We start from the raw sequence: 17,330 nt of genomic DNA, 5'->3' as shown, positions 1-17,330 counted from the left end.
ATTATATGAACAGTGGTCTTGTGGAACAAGATCCAATTAATTATCACGTTGGTCTGCAGTTAGCGCGCGTTGCCATCAGTCATAAAATGAAGCACATTTCAACACGTTGTATGGTTCTCTTCTTTTTGTGATTCAATTTTCTATCTTGATTAAATGTTTGCACTTATGAGTGTTTGATCTACTGCCAGAAAACTGTATTTTGATCAAATTGTGAATGTGGATTTTCCTTAAGGATAAACTGTAATTGAATCCCCTTCATAGCATCAAGGATATTGGAGCATCTTTCATGACACTATACTGCCATATAGTGGTCATTTAACAGCATTGCTTTAAAGGGATAGTTCACCTAAAAAATGAAGATTCTGCCATTACTCACCCTCATGTCGTTCTCTCAACACGTAGCCTAAGACTTCCGTTTATCTTCGGAACACAATGAAGATCTTTTTGATGAAATCTGAGAGCTTTCTGTCCCTCCATTGACAGCTACACAACTACCACATTGATGATTCAAAAAGTTCAAAAAGAGAACGTAAAACGAATTCATATTAATTGAGTGGTTTAGTCCAAATTTTCTGAAGAGACATGATAATTTTATTTGATGAACAGATTGAATTTAGGCTTTTATTCACATAAACATTAATCAACTCGCACATCATTTGAGGTAAAGGGAAGTTCAAGCATGTTCACTTGAGGTGCGAGAACCAATGAGGTTCATTTTCCTGTGTTACACAGCAGTTTGAGCTTCATCAAGAACCAATGAGGTTTGTTCTCGCACGTCAAGCAAGTTCGGCTGACGTTCTGTTTATGTTTGCTGATCAATGTTTATATGTGAATAAAAGCCTATATTAAATCTGTTCATCATATAAAGTGACTGAGTCTCTTCAGAAAATTTGTTCTAAACCGCTCAATTCATATGGATTAGTTTTACGATCTCTTAATGAACGTCTTGTCAAAGTGTTTGTTGTGTAGCTGTCAAAAGTCAACAAAGGGACAGAAAGCTTTTAGATTTCATCAAAAAGATCTTCATTTGCGTTCTGAAAAAGAACGAAAGTCAAACGGTTTGGAACGTCATGAAGGTGAGTAAATAATGACAGAATTTTATTTTTTGGGTTAACTGTCCCTTTAACTCTTAGCTCTAAATTTGGTTTGAAAGTGGGTATGAAGGCATAAAGTATGAACACCTACAGATTTTATTGCAGAGCAAACTGAATTCGCCACAGAAATCGAGAATTTATTTTCGAGTATGTATCCATCGTACAGGTAAAGTCAAGATTTCTGTTTTTTTTCTGCATCTTTTCACCAAATATACCCACAGCTCTTTAATCAAAATGCAAACAAGGACAACATTAGGATATATTACGTGTGGTTAAAGGAATGAAGCCGTCTTTTCAGTGGGTAAATCTGGCGGAAGTTTGCAAAACGGCTAAAGTAACACTTTTTTCACAAAGCTAAAAATCCCCATGAACTGTGCAGGTTAGCACTCCCAATGAATGGCCTATCTCAGGAAATCACGAAGCAGATAACCAATCATAACGCAGCTCCTATCCACGCCCCGGTTTAGAACCATCTGCCAATCATAACGCTGTTCTCATCCACGCCCAGTATCTCGAGCCAACTGCAGATCTCTCTGCTCCAAACACCGCCTTTTCACACAAAAAACCGCACGTTCATCATTTCAACCTTCTCGCGCAGGTTTTCAAGGCTAGCTAGTCAAGCAGACCGGAAGTGCGGGCAGTATACTGTCATCACGCAGAGGAAAGCAGTCAGCGCTGAGGTCATCTGCTTCAAGGTGTACCTGAACGTTACCTGTGGTGTTTTATCAAGGTCTGTGTCACATATTTTACTGAATGACCCTTTGAACAAAAATGCACGTTTGTCTATTTCGATATGATTGTTGTGTTCATGTAAGTGTGAGATTATGCTGTATGTAGCTAGCTAACGTTATCTTAGCAGGTTGAAGGGGATATGGGTGCTTATAATTACACTGCTTATTTTTTAAGCGCAAAAAGCACATACTGAACAGCGGAACAATTCACAGCTTCAATCAAAATAAATGTCATAGGAAATGTCTTTATTTTACATGTCCTTGTTAGTTTACATCCCACCAGCATAGCAGCTAGCATTAGCTACAAAAGCTGTAATTATGCGGTTTATGTCGCTCGCTTTTCCATGGTAGATAAACGGTAACATTTTCTTTAGTTGTTAAGCAGTTTAGTTATATATTTCTCAAATAAACATCTTTGTAAATTCAACAGTCCGGCTAGTCCTTGCTCTTTTGACATGTATTGCTAGTCTCGCATGTTAATTTGTCAGACATTATTGTTTATGGGCGTGCATGACGGCAAGCGTGTTGTTAAACATCAATCAAATAGTCTATTAGTAAACGGGGTTTAGTCATATTTTTTTTCAGTCATAAATGTTCTTAGTTTTACTTTCACCTTTGACTTGCTTTCATTTTTCACACTAACTTACTTTCATTTTTTTTCTTAAGTGTGAAAATGACCATGTTCACACAAATCAGGCTTGACATCTTCTAAACCATATTTTGTTTCTCAGTTAATTGAGTGAGTGAGTTTCTCAGTAGATTATCTGTGATCTTCACAGAAGGCGAATAGGATGTCTGGAGATTTGCCACTGAATATCAACATTAAAGAACCACGATGGGACCAGGGCACATTTATGGGCCGGGCTCAGCACTTCTTCATGGTGACGGACCCCAGAAACGTGCTGCTGTCCAGTGAGGTTTTGGAGGATGCCAGAGTTACTGTGGAGGACTACAGGTCTGTAATCCCAAAGGGCTGAATTGTAAAAACATTTCTCTTAAAACATTTCAGCATGGATTTGTCGATTGAAATTAAGGGCTTATCCTACCTCACATCTTTGCAACCAGGGTTGCTACATCTGCGGTTCTACCAAGAAATTGGGCTACTTTTAAATTGTTGCTGTGGTTTTTTAAACTTTTTATTTAATTTTATTGCTGAGGTTTTGATTTCCCACCTATGGGTTAAAGGTTTGACATATTGCATAAATTGCATTTGACAGAAATCCTTGTATTGTAATATTTTACTCATTTTATATTCTACCAATGATAAAACTGCTAGATAATGATGACGGGAGGGGAACTGCATTTGAGCTCCGGTGCGGTGAGCTCCTTTATGAATACATTATGATTTTTATGATTACTACTATATAGTGATTTTAAAGCGACACTGATGGTAAAATGTGATTTTAAATACTTCTTTTATTCAGCAAGAACACATTAAATTGATCAAACGTGACAGTAAAGACATTTATGAAATGTAACAAGATTTCTATTTCAAGTAGCCTATATGCTGTTTTTTTTATTGTTTTAGTTTTTTTTGTATTCGTCAAAGAATCCTGAAATATAGTATCACTGTTTCCACAAAAATATGAAGCAGCACAACTCTTTTCAACATTGATAATAATAAGAAATGTTTCTTAATCAGCATATTAGAATGTTTTCTGAAGGATCATGTGGCACTGAAGACTGGAGTAATGATGCTGAAAATTCAGCTTTGTCATCACAGGAATAAATTCAGTTTTAAAATATATTTAAATAAAAAGTTATTTTAAATTCTAACAATATTTTACTTTTTTTACTGTATTTTTGACCAAATAAATGCAGCCTTGGTGAGCATAAGAGATTTCTTTCAAAAACATAAAAAAAATTACTGACCACAAACTTTTGAACAAACTTTTATGTGAGTTTTCTTTTTTCTTTTTACCAACTCTAATGCCCTGTGAAGTCTTATTATTGGCTGTCTTCAAACACTCCCCCCTCTCCCATTGGTCAGACAAACAGATCCCAGTCCCACCCCAAATTCCATTGGCCAGCGTTGCTGGTTGATATGCTCAACAAAAATAGCAAAGTTTTAAAAACGCCACAGAGCTTTTCGTAGGAATCAACCTATGAATGGCTTACTTGTATATGTCTCTGCACATTAAGCAAGGATTTAAAATCCCCCATATAACACACTTTACCTTAAATATTGTTTCAGCTCTCTATGCTGTTATCAGTTTGTCTTGAATAAAATATCTTTCTGCTGTGCCCTCTTTCACAGGTTGGGAGTCGTGAAGCCTGGGCTAACAGAAGATCAACTATGGAGGGCCAAATACATCTACGACTCTGCTTTCCACCCAGACACAGGAGAGAAAATGCTGCTAGTCGGACGCATGTCTGCACAAGTACCCATGAACATGACCATTACGGGTTGCATGCTCACCTTTTACAGGTAAGAAGAGCACTGTCACTCTTGATCATTCATCTTTCTGAACACCATATGGACAGGAAGTCTATGTAGACCTGAAAATGTTATACATTTGAGCTATAAAAGGAAAGGGAGTAAATCTTTCCATGGCTGGGACAAACATCCCCGCTCAGGTCGGAATATTTCCTAAATGAGTCATCATGGAAAAGACAGCAGTCCTACTGAATGGCTAAGTTTGGTGGTTTGATTCAGGGTTAGAAGGTTGACACTGTTTTATGGTAGTATTTTGTGCTCCTAAAACGTAGAGAGTAAAAGAATACTTTGAATAAGATTGAAAAAGTTCTTTTTCCCGGTTTTGTAGACGCATTATTACCGTACTTGGATCAGTGAGTCATCTGCAAATGAGTCATTTTTAGTAAGATCAACATGTGACTCAAATTACAGGCTTGTGTGGGAGATTCTTATGACTGCAGCATTGTCCAAGAAGTCTTATAATAAATGTCTTTTATTTATTAAAAAAAAAATACATGTTGCATTTTTCATTAAATTCAAGCTTTGTCTCGCTTTGTTTTCAGGACAACCCCAGCAGTGGTGTTTTGGCAGTGGGTTAACCAGTCCTTCAACGCCGTTGTCAACTACACTAACCGCAGTGGAGACGCGCCACTCACCATGAAGTATGAAGGCTAAGATCACTACTAGAAACAGTCTAGCTGCAGGTTTCTATAGGAGGCCTCATGGCAACCCACCTTTTGATGGTGTGATGATGTGTTTCGCCCACACCTTATTGGTATATTGCACCATTAAAGCCGGGCGTACACGCTATGATTTTTGATGTCGTAAAAGCTTTTCCTTTTTTTTCTCTTGGGAGAAATCGTGTAGAAATCGTTGATGCTCGTATGGTCGCGGCTTGCATTGTGTGAGAGAAATTACGAGCCAAATCGAGTAAGTTACAAAGCACCTCCCGATAATTTTTAAACATGTTTGAAAAATTCGGGGAGTCGACCCGATTTTGACCAGTGCACATAGGCTGTCCCCTATTGCCAAATCAACCATGTCACATAGGCTAGATTTATGAATATTATTTATTATATATAACCACAGCTTGCACATACACTGACACACACACACACACACACAACTACACTCTCTAGTTGTTTTTGTTAAAAGGAATGGTTGTGCTGTTCGCAGACTCGTCTTTTTATTTTCTTTCTTTTTTCTATCCGAAGCCATAGCATCAGGTTTGAAAGCTCCAGTCTCTGTGTTTAGCACGAAAGCTCATGCGATTGCCACCAGCTCGCCGTGCAGTACAGTCATGCTGTGTACCAGCTGCTTTTACATGATTATCAGGCTAACTGACTCGCAACGTGAGTTCACCGCTCACCGCCTCCCGAGTGTCCAAACTCGCACAGTGTACGCCCGCCTTTAGTGTCCTGAAAGCTGTTGCATGAGCCATATGACACAAATGGTGGAGTCTATTCCACCTGCACTTCATGAACTTCCCATGGAGCAGAGATGTCAGTGTTTCATGATCACTACACATGCTGAATACTTGCAGATTTAAATAGCATGCTCATTTATTTATGTTTCTATTCTGATCATGTGTTTATTAGCAGTTTATCTTCTAACAATATAAATGCCTGTAGCATTCTTTCACCAAGCATCAGTTGTTGGATTTAGGAGTTACGTAACGAGGCTTATATTGTTTTAATATTGTTTGTACACATGCTTTAGGGATGAAATCACTACTCAACAACATTGCTCTTTCTGAACTATAGTCTTGGTAAAGGAGAAATTCTGTAATGTCAGTGTAGCAATTATGAGCTTCATGAGAAATATTTATGTAGTGATCTGCTCAGTAACACATAACAATACATAATACTTAATGCAAATTATTTTCGCCTCTGCAGTCAGCTTGGTGCAGCCTACGTCAGTGCGACCACTGGAGCTGTAATAACAGCCCTTGGCCTGAAGTCTCTAACCAAGGTCTGTCCTTTCCTTAAACTGTCTCAATATTTATAGTTTATTAGAGTGACTTTTGAACATTTTTTTTAAGATATTTTACTACTCAATATTGTTTCCATTTATATATTTTTGTTATATATTCCATTTTATATGTTTTTGAAAAAAGTCTATTACTGTATGCTTACAAGACTGCACATATTTGATCAAAATTACTGTGAAATATTATTAGAATTTAAAATGACTTTTCGATTTTAATGTATTTTAAAATTATTATTTATCCTGTAATGGCAAAAGTTTTTTTTTTCTGAATTCTTTGATGAATAGAAAATTCAAAAGAGCAGTATTTATTTGAAATAGAAATCTTTTCTAACATTATAAATGTATTTACTGTCACTTTATCAATTTAGTGTCTTTGCTGAATAAAAGTATACGTTTCTTTAAATTTATACTGTATATATTAATAAATCTTACTGACCCCAAACTTTTGAAGGATATGTGTATATCTATGTTTTTCCCCTCTGTATTCAGACACATAAACAAACCTGTCATACAGCAAAAGAGTTAAAATATTTACTGCTTTCTAGGCTTAATTGATGATCTTGTGTGTCAGTACCTTTTGAATGACTTTTAAATGCTGGTTTATATTTTGTGGACAGTTTTTGTCAGTAGTCACTCAATGTCTTATCTCTCTCCAGCACTTGCCTGCTATTATGGGGCGTTTTGTTCCATTTGCTGCAGTGGCAGCAGCAAACTGTATCAACATACCCTTCATGAGACAAAGGTGAGTGAAAAAAAGACTTAATTTGAATTACTTAAAATTGAAAATAATTTAGCATTAAGCAATTTCTAAGAAACGCTGTTGAAAGTGGATCAGACAGACAGAGCACCACAACACACTTGTAGCCAATCAGCAGTAGGGGGCGTGTCCACTCATGATGGGGGAGGAGAGAGATTGAGCAAGAGGGAGATTTGAAGAAAGACTGTAGGAAGAGAGATGGCTGAAAGACATTACAAAAGAGAAAGTCAGGACTATCACTGGAAAAAGAAGGAAAGAGCTTTAGGACCTGTAGTAATATTAGAACAGCTTTCCAGTGCCGGAGACACCAGAGCAGGACGGCCTGAAAACAAACGCCAAGGTTATGTTGTTTCTTCTCCATACGTGAGGAACATTGGTTTTGCTATGTTTCACGGAACCAAAATATGCTGTCGTTGTAGTGTTAGCTATAGTAACAGGACAGTTTTGAGTGCTATTGTTTGTCTGGAGCTGGAGTGCTGCTGGCAACTAACAACCAATTCTTGCTTGTATACTCTTGTGTACTATATGTAAAAAATTTGTAGTTCCTTGTCGTTCGTCATCTTAGCTTTATTTTTCACATAGCATTTTTTTTGCTTCGCTCCAGCTGATACAGAAACATCCACTCTTGCATTGCGTTCGTGCATTTTAGGGTCAGAGCAAAGAAGGGAGTGTTTGTTTGTTTGTTTGTTTCTCAGAAATTGCTTACTGCACCTTTAATTGGCTTTAAAAATGTTGAATTGACCATTGAATGAGTTCTCTCTTTTCTTAATACTTCTACAGAGAGCTGAAGTGTGGTATCCCTATTACTGATGCTGAGGGTAAACGTCTCGGAGAATCAACTAAAGCTGCTCAGCAAGCCATCGTGCAGGTGGTGGTGTCTCGTATTGGCATGGCAGTGCCAGCCATGGGTAAGCTTTTGTAGATTTTTTTTTTTTTTTTAAGTGAATAATGGAGTTTCTCTATATTTCTGATGTTTTTTGTTTTTTGATTGATTGATTTTAATAACCTCTTATTCACAGCCAAAAAAGTGGTAAAATATGAAATTAAGAGTGTTCCCCTTGTATTAAATTTTTTTTGCATTGGTTTTCTCAAACAGCTATTCCTCCAGTTATTATGAATGCCTTAGAGAAGAAAGCTTTCATGAAGGTAAAGAATCACAGACTCATTTCAAGCATTTCTCTGAATCTGTAAGCAAAATGGATGTTTTTAAAGTGCATCGCAAAATTTCTGTCCCTTTCTCAGCGGTTCCCGGTTCTCAATGCCCCTGTACAAGTTGGACTTGTTGGATTCTGGTAAAAAAAAACAATATATATATATTTTTTTAAGTGTTTATTTGCTATACACAGCAATCCTGGTTTAAAACAATGAATGAATGAATGAATGATTTATTTTAAATATCCATCCCCACAGCCTGGTGTTTGCCACTCCGTTGTGCTGCGCCCTGTTCCCACAGAAAAGGTGAGTGCTACTAATATAATCTATTTTCCCCTAGTTTGTTCGACGTGCTGAATTGGGATGTCTTTCTGTCTCTGTGAAGTTCTATGAAGGTGAGCAGCCTGGAGCCGGAGCTTCAAGAGAGTTTACGACAAAGCAATCCTCACACCACCACTGTTTATTTCAACAAGGGTCTGTAGTGCAGTCTAGGTTGCAGCCCATTCTGATGTCTTCCATTGCACTGGAGGTTAGTGGGCACAACTTGAAAGGTAGATTTTTTTTTTTGCTGTTCTGAGTTATATATTTTTGTCAATTTTACCCATGCTATTGCACAATCCTTAATGACTATATGTACAATGAAGGGCAGAATTTGCTGCTGGATTTAGTTAAGAAGCTTGAATGTTAACTTTCTGCATTGATGTTTTAAACCCCATCACACACATGTTGACTTATTTACCAATACATTCATCACTTTGATTTATTCTAGATTACCATATGCGTATTGTAAGATTTTTTGTTTCATTAGTGCTCTTTAGTTAGTGTTCTAAGTTTTCCAGGTTTGTGGCTCAAAGGTTTCTCTCACATGCACGTTCTTACTGAAGACAGTTCCAGAAATTGGGTTTTCAACTTTATTCTGCCAGGAGTATTTCCACCTTACGTGCTCCATTATGTGCCCATTAAGTGCACTTATGCAGTAAATGCAGTGTGCTTTACTCTCTGCACTGCAAAAGAAGCCCTAAGATGTGCTAACACTCCTTCATGAGCGCATCAAAATGCTAATTATTAGGTGACTATCTCTGATGTACATCTTCACTTCCTGCAGGCCATACTTCATAATTTCTGTTTAAGCCTTACAGGCCTGTGTGGTTTTAAGTCATTGCAAAAGTCTCTGAGATATTTGGTTGTGTGGATTGTAGTTTGTTTGTTGTTATTGAAGAATTGTAAAGAGGTCAAAATAATATCTATTATTATTATTTGCATTTGTGTGATTGTAAAAAATAATTCCCCCTAATGGGACAGAATGTGTCTGGGCTTAAAGACAGAGGCACTACATCTCTCAGACAGCAAGAGCAATTTATACGAACAGAGTTCACTCATGCTCGATAGTCAAAATATGCTCATTCAGAGTATGAAGAAAGTTGCTTCATATGCCCCGCTTTGATCATCTATCATCTCAGACATTAACAGTTATGGGAACAACAATCTATTTATTGTTGTCATGGGGGAATCTATGAGATGTTGTATCAATAATATATATATGATGTCAGTCATAGTGTCTGTAGTGTATGATATAACCTAACCCTTTGTAAGTTAACGGCCTCCTGTAATCTGAGCGAATAAGATCAAACTTGTTTTTCCTGACATATTGTGGTAATGTTACAGTGTGTAGTTTTTGTTGCTTGGTTCCTATTGTTTTTGTGGATGAAGTTAACAAACCTTTACAGTGTTTCTTTGCCATCAGACTCTCAGGACTCTGCTTTTTTTGGGATGAAAAAGGCTCATTGATGTGATGTTATTCTCATCATGTCCTCTGAGAGGCAACAGAGATCTGTTTGTTTTTGACTTGAGAACTCCATGTAGGCAAATATTATTTAGCCTAATTTCTTAGCACATTATATGTTACATAAGTATGCGGTTGAAAAAAAAAAAAAGTAGTGTTGTGGAAAACGGTCAGGAATTAATGCACAATTTCCCTGTTACTATGATTGATGGAGAGAGCTGTCGGATATGTTATGCAAATAAGACTATGTGATTGTGATTTATACAAAAATGTCAATTTCCTTTTGGGATGTCCTGTTACACCAAATCTCACAGAAAAGTTTAACCACATGCTGTCAGGATTTATTCTTCCTATTATAATGCAGTGTACCAGCACGAGTTCAGTCGGTCGTGTAATAATGCACCAACGTCACATAATATAATGATGTACAGTGATGCTCAAGGGTGTTACTGTCTTTCTCAACAGACATTATGCTGTCATATCCTCTTTAATCACAAAACTGTTTGTAACATTTTACTAGAGGTACACAAGGTTACTTAGTAAGTTCTTTCAGATGTTTTATGATTGTAAACTGCACTAGACCACTGACAATGTTTATTGGAGATCTCATGAAAAAGTGTTTTGTGTACAAATGTATTAATTTAGTGAACTTAATGAATAGAAAACCATTATGTTATAATTGTACACACACAAAATTGTTAATGAACAATGAAGATGGTCATTGTGTTTTCTATTGACAGTTATAACATTATGGTTGTCCATCAATATGTGGATCATAATTAAATTAAAATGAAAGATTGTCACACCAAAATACATTTGACATGTCACAAAAATGAGACCTTACCAAAAAAAACAATTCTGTTACTGCACATATTCTTGATGCTTAGAGCACATATTTATTGATAGGTCTCCCATAGAAAGTGCAGACAAATGCAAGCACAATAAAATGGTGTGGTGTCATGCATATAAATGTCACTCCAGGAAGACCCACTTTAGCACATTTATTATAGTTATTATTGGTGCTCATTGTGTTTTATTTTTCCAGCATTTTATATTGTTTTGTTAATCCTTGTGTGTATTTTATCTTGAACAATGTAATAAAGATATTAAACTAACTGTCTGAGATTATATTTTGTCAGCGCTTGCTATAGAGATGCCTTGGCTCGTACTTAGAATAAACTAAATATTTGGCTTATAACAGTTGATCAGTTAATCAGACGTTTTTCTAATCGGATGGCTTACCCAGATGAAACCCATGTTTAAACAATAAGCTAAATTCTTTATGAGAGCAGTTTCAAAGTCCCTGCCTTTAAAATGCAAGCATAAAAGTAGGTGGGCTTAGAAAAGAACTGTTACGTATGCATATATACTAATCAGGGATTAGAGCTGAATGTCTCAGTAGAGGCTTAAGAGTAGTACACAAGTTGTGTTGTGGAGATATATAATGTAAAGGACATGATACATGCAGTTTCTCATGAGAATAAATGGTTTACTGTACATACACTGCCATTGGAAGATTTGGGTAAGTACAGTTGTTTTAAAATGTTTTTGAAATAAGTCTTTTGTGCTCACCAAGGCATTTATTTGATCGAAGATACAGAAAAAAAATAATAATGTGAAATAATACAATTTAAAACAACTGTTTTCTATTTTAATATTGTTTAAAATGTCATTTATTCCTGTGACGGCAAAGCTGAATTTTCAGCATCAGTGTCACATGATTCACAATCATGATTCTAATATGCTGATTTGCTGCTCAAGAAACACTTCCTATCATCAATGCTGAAAACAATTGTAATGCCTAACATTTTAGTTTTTTATGAATAGAAAGTAAAAGAAAACATTTGAAATAGAAATCTTTTGTAACATTAATGTATTCACTGTGACTTGATCAATTTAATGCATCCTTGCTGAATAAATGTATTTCTTCTCTTTTTTAACTTACTGATCCTAAACTTTTGAACAATAGTATAGAGACAAACATGCATATAGTTTTTTTTTTCAAGTAAATGAATGAGAATTCAAACATCAATACTCAAAAGCATGTAAAATACAGACAAACTGAATATTTGGAGGTGACATGTTTATTGTTCATTGTGTCCACCCGCAGCTGAACCTCTGGCTGCTCGCTGACCAAAAACCAGAGGGTAACTAGGCATGTGTTGGCATCAAATCTGCTCTTTCAACATGGAGTTTGGAGTCAGACTATCATTAAAACACATACCAACAAAAACCACGTGGCACATGGCAGCAGGCAACCAAAAGGGACGCAGTAAAGTGAAAAACAACAATACGATGGTTCATGACAAACTATTTCTAAAGTGCAAAAAAAAATATTACTTAACACAACATTACTCTCATTTGTAAATACTAAAGCACCAGAATTAAAATGAGGCCACATGCAACTCTGTGACGTTATCACTTAGCTCTTAAAGTGTACCAGTCAGTTCTAACAATTAAACATATTACCCTGAGCTTTTCCACATTCACAGCATTAGTAGAATTAAGTGAGATGAGGTGGATTGTGATAAGGGAGAACTGTATTTTGATCAAACTTTAGACAACATTTACTTTTCTACCACAATTTTCTTAGCGGCTTCCAAAACAGACTCTAAGCTGACTTTATCTCCAAACTCCTTTTCTCTGTGCTCTAGGAGAACTCCCTGAAAGTGAAAAAAAAAAATCAGGATGTAATGCCAGTCAAGTTGCTATATCTCTGAATTGGTTTGAAATGATTTAATGAAATATCTATATATATTACCTGTTCGCCAGATCCGATGACAAACACCCCTCCCAAGATGAAACCTTCTCCATTCATGTTGCCCTGGTAACCCGACCTCCAGGCCCTTATAAAATTTTGCCAAACTCCCAAGCGAATGAAACCAAGCCCACCCATCTTCCTCTGTTGTGGCCCATAAAATGCTTGCTGTGCACAAATAAGACACCCAGGCAAAACAATGTATGAATGAATAAAGAATTACTTCTGTATTATTCAGTAAAACTTCATGCAAGCACATTTGATCTTCCATTTACCATGTTTGATGTGCTCTATATATGTGCGTTGACCAATGTTTATATATGATTAAAAGTGTAAATTAAATCTGTTCATCATATAAAGTGATTGTGTCTCTTCAGAAGACTTGGATTTAACGGCTTGATTCATATGGATCATTTTACAAACTTTTTGAAGCAACAAAGTTTTGGTTGTTTGGACTTTCAATAGAAATCTCTCAGGTTTCATCAAAAATGTAAATAAATGTACCGAAGATTAACAAAACTCTTAAGAACAACACAAGGGTAAATGATGGAATCCCTTTAATGTTTACTAACCTTTTCATCCAGGAAAATTTCCCCTGCGAACTGAGGCTTGAAGCCCTGAATCTCCGTACCTACATTCTCCTTCACAACGGCATACAGAGGGACCCCGAGCTCATCCAGCTGGGGCTTCAGAGAGGACAGCTCAGAGGCCTCCTGCAGATACACAATCACATCTTCATGTATTCAATGTATAGACTCAGTGTTTCCCATTAATTTCCCACCATAGTTTAATAATGAACTGAAAATATTTGTACACTTCTCATAATAACATAAAAGGTCTCTTGATGTTGTATTTTGCACCATTCCTTTGGCAACCCTGCTGAAGAATCCATTATTGCTGGTCACCGGCATAAGGTATGTTTGCAGGCTGGTACCCTATAGGGATGCTTGATTCTGGTGTGCTGGGGCCTCATTTATAAAACTTGCACATGCACAAATTTGTAACATTTGTACGCTAAAATCTGTGCCAAAGTTCAGATTTATAAGAACAGTCTTTGAAAAGTGATTTGATAAATTAACTTAATAGACATCCTTCTCTGATATATCCATTCTGCTCTCTGTTTGCTCTCTTGTCTGTGTTTCTGTGTCACAAACACTGCACTGTAAACGCAGCATTTTAATGAGTATGAGCACACAAGCACAGTATCGGTGCATAATAGCTCAAAATAGCTCAGATTTTGTTTGGACAGTGAATGAGGGCCTTTGACTAAACTTTATTATGAGGAACATGCTCACTTTACCTCTCTGCACAAAAATCATCCAGGTCGCCGGACAGCCACGATCACTGCACCAGATCTCTCCCAGAGAATCTTCGCCTTTAACATCCTCTCATCTGAACGGATACAGATGGGAAAACATTACAATAAATATAGTGACTGCTTTTCTTAATTATGAAAGCAATTGGCCAAAATGTAATTTCTTAATTTCAGTTCATTTCTTACCACTGTCAATGGTTTTGAGGTCAGCATTCCCAAGATACTCTACAGTAGCAGGTGCCGGTTTAGTCAGCAGGAAGTCAGTGTTTGCAAGTATTAAGCCGGCAATGGCGGCCCCCACAGCTCCAAGACCTAGTGACCACATGCCCATGGCAAGAGTCTCACCCTCCAGGATGGATGATGACACTGCAGTGAAAATATATACAGTATGGTAGGTTACAAACATTAGCTGAATCCCAATTCAGAGGCTGCATCCTTCGAAGGATGCGCACTTCAAAGGCCACGTCAGACAGAGCGTTGTTAAATGAGACAGTCTAGCCTACAGAGAATTGTTCTTGTCGCCTAGCAACTGGGACAGCTGCCGTTAACGAGTGGCATTAACGTGTGCACTGGGCTTCACAAACTGTCTAAATATGTTCACCATGGTCCATTCCTGTATATAATAAGAGTATAAACTATGTGATCGCATCTTAGTAAGATGTCAACATTTGAACCGATTTAAAAAAAAAATGTTTTACTTTTACATTTGTATTATTAGAGTAAGCTGAAACCCAACAGTTACATTTAAAAGTGTAATCCGGCAATATCTCTAAAAAAAAAATCCTGTTGTCATTGGCACACAATGAATTCTGGGGTAGGCAAGGCCATGAAGGATCCATCTTTTGTATCCTTCATTGCACGGGAAATGGAGGACGCATTTGAAGGAGTCTTCAAATCGGGACAGCCTTCGTCACGCCTCTGTGACACAATCAGCCTTTGAATGCGGCCTTCGAAGGATGCAGCCTCTGAATTGGGACGCAGCTATTGTTTCAATAACAAAAAGTAATTTGTTGAAGCTATATTATTATATATGAGCGTGAGCACCCCAATTGAAAAGCTTTCATTGCACGCATTGAGTTCTCACATTTTTGTACTAAAGGCAAGCATGTAATTGCTATAATACGCCAATATACCAAGACATGCTGGGGCAGGAGCAGTACCTTTTGTCTTACTAAAGGAAGACTGGCTGTTCTGGCTTTCCCTTGAGAAGTGCCGGTTTGTCGAAATAGCACGAATGCATATAGTGTTGACAGAAGTGGGAAACACTAATGTCTTGAATGGTGGTCGGCATGTAGAGATGGTCAGTGGGAGATACTTTGGAGGGAGGTTATGCGTTACGACTATCTTATTAATGGCTAGATGCCGGGGAGATTGGGACACAGACACTCTGTACTTGACATTGCAATTTACACTAAGAGAAATTCTCCCTCTTGGCGACAAATAGGTCAAACACATGGGCCGTAGTCGCATGAGGGCCATTGCAACGTCCAGGGTGAGTTTAGCCAACCTTTCCCAATTGGGTAAAAGTGAAGTTCAGTGGAAAGCCCTGGAGAGGAAAGGAAAACAATGCTTTACCTCTCAATGTAGGCTTTTTTAATATTTAAAATAAGCCTCAAAACAAAAATGAGGGACTCTGTGGGTGTGCAGACTGTGCACACTTGTGAAATGTAAGTACACTTTGCTATACTTTTCAAAAGAGTTCATAATACAGAAAAAAAAGAATATAGGCTACTTTAAAACAATATACTTAAGTGTGAACTGAATGTAATGTTTTTTGACACTCAACTGCATGTTAATTGCAATTAGCCTAAATGAAAATGTAGCCTATTATAGGCTATTAAATGCACTTAGTCAACAACACATTAAAATAAGTGTAGGCCTACTATTTTGAAACACAATAAAAGATTATTAAAACAATTATTTAAAATGTACTTTAAATTTAAAAGTTTAATTTGACATTATTACAAAGCACAAGTATTAAGTGTGTTAAGAAACAGTCATGAAATTGTACTCCAAGTACACCTACAGTTTACTTTTTATTTTATTAAAATATTATCTGCAAGTAGGCCTACAGTTTTTTCTTCTTCTGCTGAACACAAAATAATAGCTATATTTTGAAGAATAATGGGTAACTAAACAGTTGATTGTACTCATATTCTTCACAATATCTTCTTTTGTGTTCAGCAGAACAAATAAATTCATACAGGTTTGGAACAATTTGAGAGTGAGTAAGTGATGACATAATTTTTTATTATTGGGTGAACTTTCCCTTTAAGGATTTGAAGGACACATTTGATTTCTGTCATGTACAGAAAAGGTCACTTACACAGACAAAAAGCGACCAAACTCGGCGCTACCGAGTTATAAAAACATATATCCTGTCTACATTTGGCGTGGAAGTGTAGAGGGTTAGAAATTACTACTATTTCATTTAATACATTATAACGTTCGTTGTTAACATTCATTGTTAGCTGAAGTTTGAACCGGTTTCAAAATCGAATAAGATGTGTAACGTTAACTGTTACATATGCTTAAGTAAATTAACGTAAGGATAACTATTACAGCAATGCCGAGCCCGCATACATATTATTTTATATTTTGCACTGCTTGCATTGCACATGAGGCTAAAGTCCATGAAGCTAACACTTGCTGGTTAGCTTTGTTTGCCTAGAAAGGGAGTTGTTACAATGCAAGATACAAGCACTGACCATTTAAGAATATTAACTATCATAGACATTAATATCTGCATTATAGCTTTGCTTTCAAGGGTTGATAACACAACAAAAAGGAATAATACTCACAGCTTGCAGTTCTACGGTTTTCTGTCAGTAGGTTGTCAAACTACGCGGCCGTTCAGTTGGAGGACTAGCCTGTCTAACCTAATCTCTTAAAGAGACAGGCACCAATAAATCTGTATTGCGTCTGCGCAGTTTTACCCATATAAAAAGGATTAAATATAGTTTTTATTTTGAGTGATTTTCACATCCCTCATTGTCACCATTCTTATGATTGATACAGTGCCTTGTTAGCATCAAACCTGTTTATTATTTTTCAAAAAATTTAATCACAAGCACTCAAACACAAATTTAGCCACAGAGAGATAGGCTACAATGGCTGCAGAAAGGCTCTATATGTTTTAAGTATTCTAAAATGGACAACAAAATGTATAGTCTCTAACTAAGGCTTATTAGCACTGGGTTGGTATACGTCCTGGTTATGAATTTGCAGAGCAATATAAAACATGTGTTGTATTTCCGTTGTATGGATTTCAGCAGATCCATACAGATCAGACACGCGTCAGGCACTGGACGATGATGAGCTCATTCTGGACAGAG

General features: G+C 36.8%; 2 protein-coding genes across 3 annotated transcripts; one reads left to right on the top strand and one right to left on the bottom strand.

The window, feature by feature from the left end:
- Positions 1 to 1,638: 1,638 nt before the first annotated feature.
- Positions 1,639 to 11,038, top strand: sfxn3 (sideroflexin 3). The gene is made up of 11 exons (XM_084390560.1): positions 1,639 to 1,824; positions 2,605 to 2,780; positions 4,083 to 4,253; positions 4,805 to 4,903; positions 6,137 to 6,212; positions 6,887 to 6,972; positions 7,768 to 7,895; positions 8,084 to 8,133; positions 8,230 to 8,279; positions 8,398 to 8,445; positions 8,525 to 11,038. The coding sequence occupies exons 2-11, from the start codon at positions 2,617 to 2,619 to the stop codon at positions 8,619 to 8,621; spliced, it is 969 nt and encodes a 322-aa protein (XP_084246686.1). The 5' UTR covers positions 1,639 to 1,824; positions 2,605 to 2,616; the 3' UTR covers positions 8,622 to 11,038.
- A 950-nt stretch (positions 11,039 to 11,988) lies between these two features.
- Positions 11,989 to 16,892, bottom strand: selenou1a (selenoprotein U 1a). 2 transcript variants are annotated; one of them, XM_084390558.1, is made up of 7 exons: positions 16,797 to 16,886; positions 15,156 to 15,541; positions 14,182 to 14,361; positions 13,981 to 14,072; positions 13,253 to 13,393; positions 12,684 to 12,848; positions 11,989 to 12,585 (listed from the first exon to the last, which is right to left on the bottom strand). In XM_084390558.1, exons 2-7 carry the CDS (start codon positions 15,472 to 15,474, stop codon positions 12,490 to 12,492), a joined length of 993 nt encoding a protein of 330 aa, XP_084246684.1. In that variant the 5' UTR covers positions 15,475 to 15,541; positions 16,797 to 16,886; the 3' UTR covers positions 11,989 to 12,489. The 2 variants fall into 2 exon arrangements, with proteins under 2 accessions (XP_084246684.1, XP_084246685.1); XM_084390559.1 differs by lacking the exon at positions 15,156 to 15,541 and having other exon boundaries at positions 16,797 to 16,892.
- Between the last annotated feature and the right edge of the window lie 438 nt (positions 16,893 to 17,330).

Source organism: Rutilus rutilus (assembly GCF_951802725.1).
Source record: "Rutilus rutilus genome assembly, chromosome: 20".
NCBI classification, from domain to species: Eukaryota; Metazoa; Chordata; class Actinopteri; order Cypriniformes; family Leuciscidae; genus Rutilus; species Rutilus rutilus.
Note: the sequence above shows the minus strand (reverse complement) of the source record. Positions and strands in the feature narration are given on the sequence as shown.